The sequence below is a fragment of the Populus euphratica genome, unplaced genomic scaffold, assembly GCF_000495115.2.
Source record: "Populus euphratica unplaced genomic scaffold, PopEup_1.0 scaffold1.1, whole genome shotgun sequence".
NCBI classification, from domain to species: Eukaryota; Viridiplantae; Streptophyta; class Magnoliopsida; order Malpighiales; family Salicaceae; genus Populus; species Populus euphratica.
In genome coordinates, this window is record NW_011499845.1 from 5,174,055 (window position 1) to 5,189,090 (window position 15,036).

Below are 15,036 nucleotides of genomic sequence, written 5' to 3' on the forward strand. Positions count from 1 at the left end.
TATTTCTTTTCGAGAGGCGCGGTTACAGCAAGGGGACCTAACATCTTCTGTTGTTACTTTTTCCTTTTTTTGGTAGAATTCGACATCAAATCTTTGAGAATATATCAAATGATTTTCTATGACGATTTCGAAAATGTAATCATCACTAGTATTAGTGTCATGCTTTCAAAACTATTAATTAAAGTTTCCGTCTACTCCAACATGAATGTATCTATAAATGATTGTGAGGTATATTTAAATGGTTATAGTTTATAAAGTTACGGGTTGAACTAGGATATTTATTTCAGGATAAAAACCACCGTGATTGTAAGAATAAAAATATATTTGATTGATGAGATAAAAATATAAAAATAATTTTATTTTTAAATTTATTTTATAATTAATCTATACACTTCTAAAATAGGTAAAATATAAAAATATATGTATTGATTTTTATCTTCAAAATATCATGTAAAAAATAATACATATTTCATGCTGAATGGATCTTTCATCTATTCTTTTTTGAATCAGTTATGTCTCTCTAAGTCAATTTAATCTTAAATTAACTCGTAAAATTATTCTGTATTTCATAATCAGAGTTATTATATTATTATAAATTCATATAATGGTATAAAAACCCTAATTATAAGTATTGTTTTAAAACATTTAAGTAGCAAACATGTGCTGTGATAGATATTTTACCTCTTCTACTATAACAAAACATGATAAAAAATAATTATTTTATTTACCCGATATAATTTTATATCTATCTTCTATTACATCTCGTCTCTTTTATTCTCACTATATTTTTTTGCTGGAACATTAACCAAAGAATACCGTAATTACTAGCCATACACATCGATACTATATATGTATGTAGCATGTTAAGCTGGCACCGCGATGTAATGAAGCCCAAGTTGCGTAATATCCTAATGCAAGTGTACTGTGTATATCAATGCTGACTCTGACCCCTCCGTGATGAGATGGGTGATTTTTCCACTTAAGTCCAGACGGGGTTTTGAACATTGACTCGGACTCATAATTCAAAATATAATTGAAGCAAGACTAATTTATTAACTAATCCATTTTCAACTGCATTCTTGAATAAATAATTAAATCCCTCGAGCTTTGACCATAAACTAAGACAGAACTAGAGGAATACGTGGGCTTAATTTGATCAGTAAAGAGTATTCTTGCTCATAGATCGAATATTAATTAAATCAGGCAGTGAGAAATAAATTTAAAAAATATCACCAGAAAAGTAAAACTCCTAAAACACCTTGCTTGATGAACACTCCCGGTGGACAAACTGCGAGTCGTGATATCGATATGTATGTCCTCAGAAAATCCAATCCATATGTATTTATCGATATGTATGTCCTCAGAAAATCCAAAGTGACTTAATTAATCAGCAACGTATGGGGGTTAGGTAAGGCCACGTAGAGTCCAAAAACACCACGAGATCCAAATTATGGGAACTAATTATCTAAGATTAGACGTGGTTGCTTTAATTAAAAACCATACAATATTATATCAGGTTAAAACCTATACATGGTCATGGTGTCCTTGGGACTGATTGGCTAGCTTCCCTAGCTCTCTGTGTTATCAGTGTCTGTATCTGGCTAGGCTCCGCCTGTGGATCGTGATCTCAGCACTGGAACTTCTACCATTAGTATCTCACTAAAGAGCTGTTCAATTCGTGAAGCTTTGAATCCTTATCTTCTCTTGAGCTAATCTCTGTGCATTGGCATAATAGTGGTCGCTTGCTTAGTTTAATCTCTCTAATTACAGGCCATATGCACTGACTCGGTGGGATTTAACAATCATGGCCCATGCAGCACTCCTTGACATCTATTATTTTACTCACCTCTCAAAGATAACAAGGAGAGACAAATTTCGTCCTTGTTATCTGCTTTTTTCTTCGTTTGATGTATTAAATGAGATAATTGGTGTAGTGTTTGAAAAAATACAGAATATAACAAGACTTTCTCAGAAGACCTCAAGCACCGGCTTGCCCATGGGCCCAAAACAATGAAGCACCCAACACACGGACACTGCCTAACCTCCTCATGGTCATCCTCCCAGGCGTACCAGCTAGAACCAGAAATGTACATGCATTTTTGGTTTAAAGGCTATGTGTTGATTTATTTATCTTTTCTCGATAAATTGAGACCCCATCTCTAATTATATAATATATTTCTATTATCATGCGATGGGATAGAAGTATCTAGATTGTATCCTTGAGGGAAGGCCTTCATTTACCACGCAAGGGCCTTGGTTAAAAAGTAGAACACGGCACCATAATCTTTTGACTCGTCCTAGATCCACGGCAATTAACCCTACTTCAAAAGAGTCATGCCCATGCGATGACGCGGCTTTATAAGATCCAAAGGAGCCTCTGCTTAGTGCGCCTGTGTGTGTGTATTTTTTCTAATGTAAACGCATGCATGGAGGTCTACGTTTTCTGCGAATTTATAAGGGAAAAAAATGTGTTGACTTGGTTGACCTGGGTATACGCATAAGCAAAAGTCTTCTCTCCCATATGATCCCCTGCCTGGCTAAATAATTCCCCCGTAGGGAAAATAAATACAAACACGCGAATATTTGAATTTTAAAATCTCAACCTATTAATTAATTGCTTATTGCACACTGGGAACTGTTCATGTGATTGAGTGATCTATATGTGTTGAAAGTGCAAATGAGCTTGAACGTAAATAATAATTGGTTTTTATAAAATATTGAGATTGTTTAGCTTTTACTTAATTGTTTGAGATATTAAATGAAATATCTTCAATTACTATATAGTATAAATTAGCAACTAGGACTCCTAGTTGCTAGCAGGAATAAGATGACGATTGATTAGAATGAGAAGATACAAACAACAACGTCGTTTTTGTGGCTACCTCAAGCTATTGGTATATATTGCCAGCCAACCACCAAGGGACAAGTTTATATTTTTGACTTTGTAAAGATCTAGTTGATGCGTGACATGTCGGCAACATTATACTCTGCTTGTATTCCGCTTGATTTTTTCCACTGATAAAATAAAATAAAGACGACCCATTATTGAACTGAAAATCACGGCTATTAGCATCACATTTGATTTTATGCGAGTGATTTAATGGGTAATTTGTTGAACATGTTTTAGATCAATTATGTCGGCCTACTTGTTTATTAATTAAGTACTATTGGCAACGTACTAGTACCCTCAAGGAATTTTTTATTTTTTATTAATATGAATGTTTGGATAAATTTATATGTATCTTAATTAATCAATAATTTATGAATTCTAAAATTAATAATTATATATTTTAAAGAAATTCAAATTCAAAACCATTAAAATATAAATTCAACAACCGACTGGTTGAACCATCTCTTCCTCAGGATGACACCGAAAGAATGTTGAAAGATCCAGCCGTGTATATTGCTCTTACATTGAGTTGATTTCGAATGATAAGCATTCCTACATGTTAGGAGGGATAACTGATGGAGTTGTGGTTGCTGGTATATGTTGTAGGGAGTGATCGTCTGCGCTAGTTGAGCTGCTTTGGCTTGTCTCTCTGACACACACAACCAATAAGGATTAGCAGGGCTGAATATCTTAAGGACATAAAAGAGATTATGAGGTTTGTTAGGGACCTAATTTGTAATCGACAAATAAATTTTTTTATTTGGTTTTTTTTTTTAATAAAAGAAGAGTCCAAAATATCTAATTTCTACCATTCTCCTTTCCTTTTCTTTTGCAATTTTTTCCTTCAGGAAGCCAATAAAAAGACGTCCCTATTACATTGATTGCGGAGAGATAATAAGAGAAACCAGGCATGGTTAATTAACGGACCAGTCGCACTAGTCTCCAAATGGAAGAAAATAATGCTTGATTGGGACCGTCGTTGAAACCATTGAAATTTAAGAGTTGATCGGGTCATATTGAATGACACCTCATCAATACAACTTACTGGTCCAAACTCTATAACCCTTGACTTCAAACTTTCCTCCTCCTCCTCCTCCTTTTTTCGCCACCACAGTAGTATTTTCATTCCAATTTTTAATTTTTTTTATTTGTTCGGGAACAAGGAGTTTACTTTTTGTTTTTTGTTTTTTTTATTCTTTCTGTACAAAGAATAAGGAACTCACTCCCTCACTAAACTTAATGGAGCAGCTTGATAATAATTGATGGAGACTGTGAACTAACAGGAGATATATGAGATGGTGGGTAGAGAACACGGAATGGCGCCTTACCTTCTCAGAAACGCCTTACCTGTGGAGGGGTGGTTTTCCGCTGCGGTTGCGTCATTATTTAGTTAATTTTTTAAAAATAAATTTTGATTTAAAAATAAATCTTAAAAAATATATTATTTTATACTTTTCTTAAAAAAAAAAAGAAATAAAAAACTGTACTGTCACTCTCTCAGATACCCTCGAAAGGTTCGATCTGACTCGCACCACAACTGCACCAGTGGAGAGAGTTATGTGGCATGCAGGAGGTGGTAGGCCCATTTATGACCACTGGAATGATGCTAGCTAGCTGCATGATGTTTACTTGATATAGATAGTCAGCAAAAGCAACTTCTAGAGCTACATGGTGCGGGCTGCATGCCTTACCCCACTTTAGAGCTAAGAGCCTACTGGCCTAGCTTCTGCACCCGTTTTTGGTTTCCTTTGAAACGATTGTTTCTGCCTAGGTGGATGTTGTTTGGTTCTCTTCTCTAAAAGTAGAATTGAAGCGGTCAGAGACAGAACCTTTCTCTGTGGACTCTAGAACCAGAGTAATTCCATTCTGACCAATCTTTTAATGTTGGACCCTGGGTGCAGTTAAGGATTTGAAAATGGTTGCCAGATCACTAGGGAAAAAACCACTTCACAGGATTAAAAAAAACATGCGAAGCGCCCCATGTAATCTTGTCTTGTTTCAATTACATGGAAATGTTTGTGTGAAATTGTCCCTGCACGGGCTATTTAGATCTTTAACAGGGCTCGAATGAAATTATTTGGTTTTTTGTCCTTCGAACATAAAACAAAACCGACCGTCTCTCTTCTGTCTTCAAGAAAATGAAAAATATGAAGTCTAAAATTAGAAAAAGTTTTGTCTGAGAAAAGAATTAAGGAAACCACCTTGGCAGCAGAAATCAACAATCATAGTTGAACTTGTAATCTTGTCTTGTTTAAAATACATGGAAATGTTTGTGTGAAATTGTCACTGCACGGGCTATTTAGATCTTTAGCAGGGCTAGAATGAAATTATTTCGTTTTTGTCTTTCGAACATAAAACAAAACCGACCGTCTCTCTTTTGTCTTCAAAAAAATGAAGAATATGAAGTCTAAAATTAGAAAAGTTTTGTCTAAGAAAAGAATTAAGGAAACCACCTTAGCAGCAGAAATCAACAATCATAGTTGAACTGGAACGAGTTTGGAAGTGAGGAAACGAGAATCACGAGGATTGTCCACGTCGGTAGCGCATCAAAGCAACAGTCAAAGATATCGTAGTTAATATCATGATCAATCCGTATTATTCTGCTTATTAATCATTATCCGTAACTTCTGTTGTTTTTCTTTGTTTTTGCAACATACAAGCGTGTGAACATGTTGACGTAAGCAAAAGCAAGTTGAAGGATATTATTATAAGAAATCCAATGAAATTATTTGGTTATTCTTCCCCAAATTATCTCCAAATCTTACCAGTTAATTATACATGGAACTTTTCCTCGGTGGTGACTCTACTTTTTTTATTCAGGTAAATAATAATAATAATAATATATGTGATCTACTTGATTAATCTGATGCATATGGCAAAAGGCGATTAGGGATTTTGAGGACTCACTCGATGGTAGCTTTTTCGGGACCACAGACCCACCGTTTATGCTCTACGCCATGTGGAAATAGTCTATAACACGTATGCATCTAGTCATCTTCTTTCACCCTCATTCTTTATTATCTTTATCCTTTTATAAAAGTAAAGACACAAGAATAATTATTAGTACTAATCTCCAGAGGATACAATATCTCGGAGCTTCTCTGCCACGTCTTCCATTTTCCTGTAAATAGCATTTTGTTTTTACAGAAATAAAAAGCATGTGATGTTGGATTTTCTTTTTGGAGCAATGTATTTTGGATTCTATATATTCCCATTTCTCGAATTATTATCTTCACTCTATGATTTTTTTTTGAAAAAAGAATCGGCCAAATTAATTGATCTTATCTAGTACAATATAATAGCAACTTAATTTAAAATAGATTCTCACCTTGTCAGGACAGAAGATCTTCACCTCAAATTCTTCGTTCTATTTTCCCATGGATTTAACCAAGTCTTATTCATGCATAAAAAAATAGCCTGTGGTTCACTGTATCCTGCAATCTCTAATTAATAGTCTACGCACTAAAATTCCAAACTTGTCGAGTTCTTAGAGCTTAGATCAAGCTCGTGTTGATGATAGAAGGCATCCATTTGTACAGGGAACTTTCAACACTTCATTTTATATATATATATATATATATAGTTGACAGATTTTAAGCAACGAGTAGATTAGAAGGCGAAGTTCTAAAACTATTCAATTCAAGAACTTCACTTTGAGTGCTTCTCATGTCTAGAATCAAAGGAGGAAAAACATAAAAAAAACTGCACGCATACCATGCATAGATAAAAGTTGTGCAAGTGTGTATATAGTTCCAGGGTGAAGTATTTCACTATTCTTTCACTAGTTTTGACTTATTGATTCAATATATATGATTAAATTGAAAAATCCATCAATCACGCAATATATATAAAAAAATCTTTATTTATGGAAGAGTGTAATTGCTATGAGAATGAAAAAGAAAGAAAAAGGAATGTGGTAATTTAGCTAAATTTCTTCAACCATCTCCGTAATACTTTCTTTTTCCCTTGCGCATAAACATTCAACCATAGTTTTTAAACCTGGTCTGGTGGCCGGCCCGGTTCAAGGTCCAGATTCCGGGTTTTGACCGAGTCGGTCGGGTCAATTTCTATTTAAAAAAAAAATCAAAACGACGTTGTTTTAGTAAAAAAAAAAACAAAAATCAACGGGTTACAACCGGTTTTTGTCCGGGTCGTCCGGGTTTCCGGGTCAACCGCCGGGTCGGCCGGGTCACAGCTCACCTTATTTTTTCATCAACCCGGCCCGATTCCAGCCCCGGATCAGACGTGTCCCAGGTCAACCCGCTAGGCCGGATCAGGTTTTAAAACTATGCATTCAACTGGTTTATAACGATGGATCCAAAATCAATATAGAATTAATCTTCACTAATGCGGATAACACAGCACTCAATTGTCTAGCCATTTGCCATCAGCCTGCTAAAGTTTTGGTCTCGTGATGCAAGAGCTCATTAATACTTTTTTTATGTTTTTTTTGGGGCGCACAGCTGGTTAATACTTCGTTAACTTGCTTGACATTTTGGTACTGGTGTTGTTGTTGTTGATGGTAATTTATTTTGTTGAAATCAGAGGAAACTGGCGACTTAATTTCCTATCAACATCTAAAAAAAAAAAAAAACGTAAAATGAGATCAATTATCCTTTCCTCTTCCGACATACCAAAAGCCATAGCCTCAAATTTCTTAATGCTGTGGGATCGTCATCAAATATATGCAAACTCAAGCCTGTGGGCATAATATATATTCATGTTTGCCCCCACTTCGGCATTAATTAATAAGAACGTACAAGTAAAACATAATTAATGATCATTAGGGAGTAGTAAGCTTAATCCAAATCGCCTAAAGCAGATTAAGGATGCATCCAAATCAAAGATTCCCTGTATTGTGATATTTTCATCACAAACGTGTACCATCTTTATTTACTATGTTAATTCAATAAATGTGACATGGCACGGCGTCGGTGGGAATGATGTGGCGTCGACATCTTAAGTCATATATTAAGTCATCTCCAACTGAAACAAACCCTAGGGAGTGGGAAAGTGAAAACATGTCATTCACGCACACACGCATACATTATGTTTCATTTAAGATAACCACAAACGTGATTTTTTATTCGAAAAGCTTGTAGAAATAAATGAGTACATGCCTTTTCTTTTGAGGCATACCACGCACTAAGCCAATTGGGATTTGCTGACGCCTGAATCAATTTCCTCCGTCGTCAGGATCCTCTTTTATCCCTTTCTTTTTATCATCAAATATTGTTTGGTTGCCTTCTGATGATAAGGGTGTGATACACATTTTGGGGTTAAAAAAATGAGAGTGTTATCTCTAAGAAGAACAGGCCAAGTTTGTTTCTAATGAGAAAAGTGCAAATTTAGTGTACTTTTAATAGGCTTACATAAGATTGATCAAGAAAGCAACAAAAACTATACATTCTTATCAGGAGAGAACACGTTTTATCGAAAGTGAAAAGGATAAGCATGCAACTATTTAAGAGATAAAAATCATGATGGACGAATCACGCCCATTATTGAAAGTAACCAAACAGATGAGTTTGATGATGATTAAGAAGAGGAAAGCATATTTTCATGGAACACAATAATCAAGATGTGCTAATGATCATACCTTTGCCGCAATTAAGACCTTGAAGAGTGTTTTAAACCATTTACCAGATTGTTTAGTGGAATGATATACTAGGAAGCTACCTAGATAGCATTGATTGATCTCTCTAAGCTAATCCGGTAAGTTTTTTTTTTTTTTAAAGTAAGCAATATTAACTGAAGTTCTTGACATGAACATCGAGGCCTCATTGTCACGTCCTAGCTATACCTGTGCTGACGCATTTAACCTTACTCGTCATTAACGTGGTCCTGCAGGTTGGCACATCAATCTAATCTAGGTTGCTTATCTCCAACGTGATATTAAGATATAAACATGATTTCATGTATATATATAGCCGATAAGGGGTCCGTAATTAGTGGTTACGAAAAGACAGGGAAATGTTTGCTGTTTCATGCGAGGGGGGAAAAAGAAGGGGGAGGGAAAGGGAAAGGGAAAATTCTTCGGACAATTCCATAACACTCCTGGTGAAAATGGAAGAATATAGTTTAGAATCACATGTTTAAATTGGAAGGATCATGACCAACAGTCCCTGTCTTCCAATACATATATAGTTATAAAAAATCTAGTCCAGAACGATGTACAAAAAATGGATTGATTTATTATTAAGTTGCTCGGCCTCAATAATTAGTTTAGTCGTGTTGACAATTTCTAAACAAGGCAAAATAATTGCATATCATCACGGGCATGCCATGCCAACTAGCCACCACAGGGATAGTCTTCTTATCTTTGAGCTATGTCCTGTTATTAATTTATCACTTTCTAATAATTAACTCCGCAGAAAGAAGAAGAGAAAGGGAGAAAGAAAAGAGAAGGAAAGAAATAGCACTCTTGAACTTGTATAACTAAATTATTCGCATTGTTTTATGAGTGTGTTTTTGTTATTATAATATATAATGTTTTTTTACACTGTTTTTAATTGAAAATATATTAAAATAATATTTATTTATTTACTTTTTAATATAAATATATCAAAATTATAAAAAAAAAATATTAATTTAATTCTTGAAAACTACCCTATACCAAACTAGTACTTAGTTCAGTACCCTAATTGTTTCGGCGGGTGTATGAGGCCAAAAAAAAAAAGAAGCTGAAAAGGGCATAACATCCACATAGATCCCAAATCAATCCAGTGAATGTAGTTTGCTAGCGTGGTAACATTACAAATCATATACTCCATGTTCACAGCAATAACAACGCCCCCCCACCTTCCCTTCCCCCCCTTCTCAGAGGACAGGCCTGCATTGGATTCACTCGTTCCCACTTGTAAGGAGAGGCAATAAAACAGAAAGACAGCTTTCCCGTATCACCACACAAGAATACCGTACATGTACCTTAGATTTTTCTCAAAACATTTTCTTAAGTAATAATACAGAATAGAGTTAAATTAAGATTAAAACTAGTTACTAGTACCATCATGATTTCCTGTCGATTAACCTTTGATCAGTGGACGGAGGAAAGCAGGTGGAATCTCTAATCGGGACCCGCTCAGGCATAAAACCATAGCAGCGTAGCCAATAGTAAAACTCCAAGATGGTTTTATCAACTTGCCATGTGGGCCTTCAGGAGACCCAGGCTCGTCCGTACAAAATACCCATATTATAGTATCACTTTCACCTCTCATGTTATTTGCTTAGCTCCATTATTGATCATACGATGGGACGGGAGCAAAAAGAAATTGTGCTAAACCAGATTCTCTTGCCCACAATAAATAAATAAATCCCGGGTCCCTTAGGAGATTGAATCTATCTGCGACCATTGGATTTTGATCCAATGGCCTGGATTAAGGGATGGCTTGCATGATATTAGTTACACGGAGACACGAGCTGAGTGCATGAACAAGCAAGTAAAGGGTAAAAAACAATCAAGAGGAAACCCACTTGGTGACAGGAAATGTCAGGCGTTGGTTGGGCAAAATAATGGAATGATGATATTAATGAGGGGAGGGGTTTTTGATTTGAGAGATCCTAAGGTGAACCTAGCCAATAAGACAAACCGAAGTTGTAGGAGGGCAAATCGAACGAAGCCAGGTGCCCTCATACAGGAATTTCTTGTTGGGTGAGCCCTTGTCCCTCATGTCTATCCACCCCCATCAACTCACTGCTACTAGCCAGCGAATAGCAATGGTTGTATTAATCTTGGAAAGGTCCACTGCCCATCATCCTAGTGGGAAGAAAACCAAACCCAACAGAAACCCTATCCCTATCCCTTTCTCGTCCTCGATGTTTATCTGGACTGGATTCTAACTGGTAAGCAACAACAAATAATAATAGAGAAGATCTTGATGCAAGTACGGGAGGAGTTTAAAATGTTTTTTTTAATTTAAAAATATATTACAATAATATTTTTTATTATTTTTTAAAAATTATTTATAATATTAATACATATCAAAGCCATTCAGAATTATTAAAAAATTGAGTATTGAAAGTTTACGTAGCTATTAATTAAAAAAATCTATGCAAATTAGCCTAGATCCACATTAATTCTAAAAAATCCAATTAAAAAAAGTTCAAACAAAAATAAAAATCAAGATTTGACCGCCCCGTTTAGAATGCAATGCAAAAGGATGGGATAAGATATGAGCTATCAAGTGTACATGAGAAGAAAACAAATTAAAACAAGGAAGAGGAGACCATGCTTGGTAGTCAGCAGTAGCAGCAAAGCTCGGGGGGATGAACTTCACTAAAAACACGGTCCACAATCATGTGAACCCCATCAACTTGTTGGCAAGGGCCCCACGCCCCCCCTCCCCTCTACACACACGCGCGCGAGCATACTACGACCCTAACTCCATGAATCTTCCTAGTTCCTTACCATCTCCTCCTTGGGTTGACCCACCTCACCCACGTCCCCATCTCTCCCCAAGACTACACAGTGCACCCCACCCCGTATTTCTTAATTTAACCCATAAAATCAAAAATTAAAATTAAAATTAAAATCCCCAAACTTTACCCAACACCTCTACCCTCTCTCTATATATATTCTCAAATCCCCCAACACAGCCCAAATCATACCTCTAGTTCTAGTCAACAAAAACACCTCATCCCTCTCTGTCTCTGTCTTTCTTGCTCCTCTCTCTTTACTACAACAACAACTAAAAAGAAAAGAAATGGATGGAAGCTGCGTAGATGAGAGCACGACTAGTAGTACCGATAACTCCATATCCATCAAACCAACCTCCCTCACTCCTTCTCTACCTCCAGCTACCACAACAAAATCACCACCTGAGTCACTTTGCCGTGTTGGGAGCGGCAATAGTGTGATTCTTGATTTGGAATCAGGTGTCGAAGCTGAATCAAGAAAGCTCCCTTCCTCTAAATACAAAGGGGTTGTCCCCCAACCAAATGGTCGCTGGGGTGCACAGATTTACGAGAAGCACCAGCGTGTGTGGCTCGGGACATTCAATGAAGAAGATGAAGCAGCGAGAGCCTATGATACCGCTGCGCAGAGGTTTCGTGGAAGGGATGCCGTGACTAACTTCAAACAGGTTAATGAAACTGAAGATGATGAGATAGAGGCTGCTTTTCTGATCACTCATTCAAAAGCTGAAATCGTTGACATGTTAAGGAAACATACGTACAGCGATGAGCTAGAGCAAAGCAAAAGGAACCACAGGAGTAACAATGGGGTAAATGGGAAGCAATACAAGAATACAGCAAACTATGGGAGTAACAGTTATGACCATGGTTGTGGCCGGGTGTTGAAAGCGCGTGAACAACTTTTCGAGAAAGCTGTGACTCCAAGTGACGTTGGGAAATTGAATCGGCTTGTCATACCAAAACAACATGCAGAAAAGCATTTTCCTTTGCAGGGTACATCAAGCTGTAGCACTAAGGGTGTGTTGCTTAACCTGGAAGATATGAGTGGTAAAGTGTGGAGGTTTCGTTATTCTTATTGGAATAGTAGCCAGAGTTATGTTTTGACCAAAGGGTGGAGCCGGTTTGTAAAAGAGAAGAGCTTGAAAGCTGGTGACATTGTTTGCTTTCAAAGATCAACAGGGCCAGATAAGCAGCTTTACATTGATTGGAAAGCAAGAAGTGGGTCCAACCAGGTCCACCCGGTTCAACCGATTCAGATGGTGAGGTTGTTTGGGGTCAACATCTTCAACGTACCTGGGATGGAAAATGGGTGCAATGGGAAGAGATCAGTGAGAGAAATGGAGCTTTTGTCGTTAGATCATCAGTATAGCAAGAAACAAAGGATCATTGGAGCTTTGTAACATTTTGTTTTCAGTGTTTTGGTTTTTGTCCATGTATTTCTCTGCTTTTTTCTTTGCAATTTGTGAATTTTAGGAAGGTGGAGGGAGGGTGGGGTTTCAGGAGGTGGGGGTGTAGCTGCTGCAAGTTGCGCAAAAGGGTAATTGTATATTATTTTGTTACAAGGCAAAAGGCTGAAGAAAGCTCGAAAGTAGGTGCAACAAAGTATAACGAAAGAAAAAAGAAAACAAGAAATGGATGACTGGCAATTTGTTAATGTTCACATCGCCTTTTGAACTGTTCTTTAATATTTCAATGTTGTTATGTAGCATTATGGCTTCTGTTGGCTTTTCTGCTGGTGTTGCTTTCCTAAAATATATCTTCCGTGTTGACAAAATAATCTCATGCTTCATGATGAGATATGAGAGAGAGATTAGGTATGGATGGCACCTTTGTCCTAAACAAGCTCAGGCTAATTGGCTGATTATCACTATAAAATCTTGTCTCGATTTAAAAGTGTTTTAACTTGGCCCCTAATCCCATTACATGTTCAGACACACTTCCAGCCTACCTTTGTGGCACATGAAAATAATGGATATTTGTGGCACAAATAGAAGACAGCTCATCTTTGATTTTCCCAGGAAGGACAAGGTCTAAATTGGCAAGTGGGAAAACCTTTTACTTTTGAAAGCCATCCACAGGAAAAGTTAATTTTTGAGGTGATGGTTATTTAGTTTGAAAAATGATTTGAAGCTGCTCTCACGTTCATTAGGCCTTGGTCTCTGTAGCTTCTTGCATAGTTAATAAGCGTCTTCAGAGAAATTCGAAGGCCGGTGTTGTCCGTGAGATATTTTTTCCAGAATGACTATACATATATAGCAATAGAAACATCTCCAGGATTTTAAAACAGGATCGGATATTGTCAAACACAATTCGTTTAATAAGAACAGACTTTGCTTTTACTTTCTATGCAGATACAGACACCCTGGAGAGACCTACCTATCCAGTGTGGACGGGAGCTTGAGGAAGTGCTCCTTCCATGGAGTTTTGCTATTCATCAAAGGGATAAAAAAATGTAGGTTTTCTGGACCAGCTGAATCTTGATTTCACAGTCAAATTTTCTTTCTTTCCTTTCAATAAACAAACTAGTTGTAGTTCTTTTCAAATCCCGATGTTTGCCCTGATCTTCGCATATTAATCTTCTCATTACACGTTAAACCCTGGTGGTAGATGGCAGCTAAATCCGCTTGATACTGGCCTATCCCGTTTGCAAATCTAATGGGAAATTGTCAAACGATTAGTTATTGTCAACGAACAATATGGTAGTCAAAGCTGGGACTTTCAAAGAAATAAGCGTGACACTGTACAATTATCCATGGCACCCTCCAAACCACACAAGATCATTGACATTTCCATCACTTAATTATGGGTTTCCAGATACTCACAGATTTGATTCCAAGTCTTCTAGTTGTTAAGGAGATGCTAATCTGTTTGCAGTTTCCTCTTGACACAGTTAATTTTCCCAGTATTTTCTTCCTAGCCACGTTCCAAAAATATGTGAATATGATTACAAATTCTTGCCAAATTAATTAGTTCAATGATATAATCCATTTTTTTAATTTATAATTAGCAAGATACTAATAGATCCTTGTTAAATGTACCAAATCAAATGTACCAAATCACACCGATTCCTCAATCAACAGTCAAAGTAGCTCGTATAAAATTCCAATCAGACTTGAAATTAAAATGAATATTGTATATAAATATTGGACCGACTAAACAAAAAGAGATGTGAGCTGGACTTGCCTGCAACCATGCGGAATTCTCCCTGGAGCAAGCTTCGTAAGTTTTTGAGTTGAAAAGTCAGTCCAATCACCGCATCCAACATAGCATAGAGCAATTAGCAATTAACCTCTGAATTAACAAGGGTCTCTATATATATTTTTTTAAAAAAAGAGATTGCATATCTAGTCATACGTAGATACAAAAATTAAAAATTCAGAAATTATTTGGAAGTGAGACTTGAACCTAACATCTCCCTGTCCTGAATCTCCCGTGTGTATACTTGGAGGCCAGGGGAATTCTCTTACCATTTGCCCTGAGCTTGGTGGCTCGGCCATGTAAATCAACTTGACAAAGCGGCACCCCCCCATATGCTATCAGGGCAACCATAGATATTCCACCCCATGCCTAACGGGTTCGTTTTTCTTCTTTTACTTTTCTTTCAGGTATGGAAATGCAGAGCCAAACACCCAAGACCGTCTTGTCACTAGCAAATCTACTTGAGAAATTCAACTTCTTTGTGGCCAATTTACATATGGGTGTTGAAACATGTCTTTCCACAATATGGTTTTGCC

The 15,036-nt window shown here is 36.7% G+C and overlaps 1 protein-coding gene across 1 annotated transcript; it reads left to right on the forward strand.

Moving 5' to 3' along the window:
* Nucleotides 1-11,463: 11,463 nt before the first annotated feature.
* On the forward strand, nt 11,464-12,962 carry LOC105123707 (AP2/ERF and B3 domain-containing transcription repressor TEM1-like). The gene has a single exon (XM_011023407.1). The coding sequence runs from the start codon at nt 11,593-11,595 to the stop codon at nt 12,700-12,702; it is 1,110 nt and encodes a 369-aa protein (XP_011021709.1). The 5' UTR covers nt 11,464-11,592; the 3' UTR covers nt 12,703-12,962.
* The last annotated feature ends 2,074 nt before the right edge of the window (nt 12,963-15,036 follow it).